The 3,848-nt window shown below is 37.8% G+C and overlaps 2 protein-coding genes across 2 annotated transcripts; both read right to left on the reverse strand.

Moving 5' to 3' along the window:
- Positions 1 to 583: 583 nt before the first annotated feature.
- Positions 584 to 1,075, reverse strand: LOC101299097 (SKP1-like protein 4-like). Its single transcript, XM_004301624.1, has one exon. It carries the CDS (start codon positions 1,073 to 1,075, stop codon positions 584 to 586), a length of 492 nt encoding a protein of 163 aa, XP_004301672.1.
- Positions 1,076 to 1,566: 491 nt separating this feature from the next.
- Positions 1,567 to 3,775, reverse strand: LOC101305266 (signal recognition particle 14 kDa protein-like). Its single transcript, XM_004300181.1, has 4 exons — positions 3,704 to 3,775; positions 2,908 to 3,001; positions 2,691 to 2,800; positions 1,567 to 1,888 (listed from the first exon to the last, which is right to left on the reverse strand). Exons 1-4 carry the CDS (start codon positions 3,704 to 3,706, stop codon positions 1,724 to 1,726), a joined length of 372 nt encoding a protein of 123 aa, XP_004300229.1. The 5' UTR covers positions 3,707 to 3,775; the 3' UTR covers positions 1,567 to 1,723.
- Positions 3,776 to 3,848: the final 73 nt, after the last annotated feature.

Consider the following 3,848-nt stretch of genomic DNA (forward strand, 5'->3'; position numbering starts at 1 on the left):
TATATATATATATATATATATATATATATACAGTTCCTAAATTAAAGTGTGAAGTTCCTTATTTGACTCACTTTTTGGTCATATTTCCACATCTCCACCATTCAGTTTGTAAAACCTAATGCATAGATCACTCCTGCCAAGTTTCATTGAATTTGATGATCATTAAGGTACCAAATTAAATTAAATCGACAAACGGACCATAAACCTATCTATTCAAAACTGTTTGTGTAAATAACGATTTTAAAAACTCGAATGATCATAAATTCAATGAAATATATATATTTTATGGAACTCAACACCCTCTCTTAGAAAAACAGTGTTGGAGATCACACCCAGGCCAAGACAAACATTTAATTAGTCTGTACATATCTATAATTGTTCAATGCATGATGTAAAACATTACTTCTAATCCTTCGACAAGTAGCCAATAGAAAACATTACATATCTATAATTAAAAACTTCTTTAAATCCATAAATCATGGTTTTCGATTAAAGATACCACAGAAAGAATACTATCAATTCAAATTCTAAAAATATAAAAATAAGAAACCCTAGACGCAAGAACCGATAGAATCTGAATCTTCTATTCCAAGGCCCATTGGTTCTCCCTTCGGACCTCCTCTTCTTCCTCAGGAGTGAAGTCATTGGTGATGTTGAACAATGTTCGAATCTCCTCCGGAGTTTTACCCTTGATCATGTCCGCCACTTTCTGGCAAGTCAAGTCCAGCAGCCCTTTAATATTCAGATAGTTTGCCGCCAATATCAGATCAAACAGTACGTTTTGGTCGACGTTGACATACTCAGCGTCCCAAGCCTTCAGGTCCTCGCCGGCGTCCTCTACGTGCTTCTTGCAGTACTCGATAACCTTGGCTAGAATGGCACCTTTCACATTCGGCAGAGGGATGGCATTCTCTGCGCAGTCATCCTCCACCATGTGCTTGATCGTCTGCGATTCAAGGGCCACCACCTCTTCAATCTCAAAAGGCTCTCCATCGGCGCTCTGCAGGGTTATCATCTTCTTCTCTGATGACGTGGACGATGTGGTTGCAGCAGGGTTTTCAGTATTCGACGACATGGTTTCAGAGAGTTTGGGATTTTAGGACTTCAAAGTTCGCGGCAAATTGCTTTGAAGAGCTTGGGAGGGGGTGTATATTTAATGAAGCGAGCAGAGGATCGTTGAGCCGTCGAAGGAAAGGAGATCGAAATGTAACAGGGAAACCAAATCCATTGTGGATTTCTAGGCCCCTAATGTATAGGTAGGATACGGTAAATCAAATCCATTGTGGATTCCTAGCCCCCTAATGTATAGGTAAGATACGGTAAATCAAATCCACTGTGGATTCCCCCTGTGTATACTACGTACTACGCAGTTATTATCATCTCTTCTCTACGTAGGATACGGTAAACACGATTGAAATAGTTGGAAAATTCAGAGAGTGAAGCACATGAAATAGCTAAATAGCTTATTGGGAGAGATGGTGGCCATGCAGAACACCAGTTAGACATCAGATAAATCTATGCAAACATTCAGTCTACCATCCAAAGCTAAAATGACAATTTCATGTTAACAATAGACCAAGACCATGTATCCAGCGGAAATGACATCATCAAAAATCCGTTCTGTACAATCCCTGGAAGATCTTTTTTTCCTTTTCCATATCTATTCAAAAAATCCTAGAAGAGTTTTTGCAACAATAGTTTAATCAAAAATCAAGTTTTAGCATTAGGCTACGACCATGGGATCCACCTTGGCCTTCTTTGCACCCCCTTTTTTCTTCTCCGCAGCCTTTTTCTTATCCTTCCTCTCCCGCTTCTTTAAAGCAGTCATGTGAGCCTTTAGGACAGTTGCGTAAGAAGCTTGAAATCGCTGATGTTCCTTTGCCCCAACCTTTCCAATCAAATTACAAAGAAGACATTAGTCAACTACATCAACTTATAGTCCCAAGATCAAGTATACAAAAGAATGACAAAGAATACTAGGTACAAGAATAAAACAAAACAAAAACAAAGTAGGTAAACCATGTTTATCACCTACTTAATTGTGAGCATGGTCACTTTGGCTAGTAATCTCAGGTTTTACCACCTCATACCAATACAGCAGGACAAAAACACAAGGGCATGAGTTAAGCACTCAAGAGTATATCCATCATTAGTACGTAACTGCTTTCAGCCTTTCACTACCCACCCAACTTATAGACTAAACTACTAAACTTCAAGAGAATACAAACCTGCTATATAGCAGTCTTTTGTGTACATCACACAACCAATAGCATAATAGAAGGCACACAAACAAAAAACCAGGGACCTATAACCCTAGATCAAAGCAAAAACAAAAAAAGTCAGTAAACCATGTTTATCACCTACTTAATTTGTGAGCATGTTCACTTTGGCAATAAATCTCAGGTTTTACTATCTCATACCAATCCAGCAGGACAAAAACACAAGGACCTATTACCCAACACTCAGAGCTAACCCAACATTAACAGTTAAGAACAATTTCACTACCCAACTAATACACTAAGCTACTAGACATCAAGTCTTTTGTGTACATAAGACAACCAATACCAGAATAGAAGGCACACACACACAAAAAGAACCTATAACCCTACATCAAAGGGTGTCTGTTTGATGTTTCATGACTACAAAAGCACAACAGTATCCTATACACATGAAGAGACAGAAATACATACCGAAGTAGATATTGTCTTGTTCCCATATGTTGCACGGATTAGGCATCTGTAGTCAATTGCTTGACCAGCAGTTTTCATTTTATTCCTCTGCACCTTTGACTTCAAGGATGCTGAAATAACAAGATTGAAAAGTTATTACCCATTGAAATAATACTACCAAACTAAAGATCATATAAACACTGAAAGGAGGGAACTCATTCAAACAATATGCACATACATCTTTTGAAGGTAACCCAAACGGACCCCTTCTCTGTGCTTTTCTCAAACATGCTGGTAAGCTCATTAAGGAAGGGATCTGGCTGTAGAAGAACCTGAAACCAGAGAAAAGAATGTTATTTCAACCATTATCTATAACAAAACAAAAAACAAAAAAAGTACAAACAAGCACATCCAATATTAATCCTTTACATCTTAAAATTGCAAGAACAAACTAAAAGTCTAATTCCACCATCAACTCCATTATACTTCACACCATCAAATTATACTCATAATCACTCTATGTTATATATTGCCAATTTCATTAATTCACATCAAATACAAACTCAATTGTATACTTTGGAGTTTGGAGCACGCATGAAAAAGATAACCAAAACTGAATCTTAAAACCCAATGACAACAGCAATCATGAAACCCAATCACAACAACAATCGAACAGCAATAGTTGAGTCTGTACTGTTACAATGAAAACAGAATCGCATGACCCGAAAACACCATCAAAAGTTCAGAACTTCAGAATCCCCTGATGCCCCTTATCAATGCGAATACAAACTTATCAAACCTAGATTAAGATCTTGCGATCACAAAATTATCAGATTCATTATACAATCAGATTCAGATTGCGATGTTACACTATTTAAGCCTTCCGTTCTCCCAATTTTCTCACAAAATATACATAAAAAATAAAAATAAAAACCCTAAATTCCCAATTACCCAAAGAATCGGATACAGCTCATCGAATTCAAAAGGGTAAAGTAAAGCCCAATGCTTGAGAGAGAGAGAGAGAGAGAGAGTACCATGGCTACGACGGCGTTGAAGAAACAAGACAGGTAGACGGTGATCGAAGACTAGTTGAAGCAGAAAGGCAGACTCGGGTTTGAGGGAGAGAGAGAGACGGAGAGGAGTTTATATATAGGCAGAGTGGGATTTTAGTCGGTTTAT

Source organism: Fragaria vesca, linkage group LG5 (genome assembly GCF_000184155.1).
Source record: "Fragaria vesca subsp. vesca linkage group LG5, FraVesHawaii_1.0, whole genome shotgun sequence".
Lineage (NCBI taxonomy): Eukaryota > Viridiplantae > Streptophyta > Magnoliopsida > Rosales > Rosaceae > Fragaria > Fragaria vesca.

Coding starts and splice junctions, on each gene's coding strand:
- LOC101299097 (XM_004301624.1), bottom strand. CDS start 1,075: ATGTCGTCGAATACTGAAAACCCTGCTGCAACCACATCGTCCACGTCA.
- LOC101305266 (XM_004300181.1), bottom strand. Junction 2,801..2,907: donor TTGGGTTACCTTCAAAAGAT/GTATGTGCATAT, acceptor TTGTTATTTCAG/CATCCTTGAAGTCAAAGGTG. Junction 1,889..2,690: donor ACAAGACAATATCTACTTCG/GTATGTATTTCT, acceptor TTGATTGGAAAG/GTTGGGGCAAAGGAACATCA.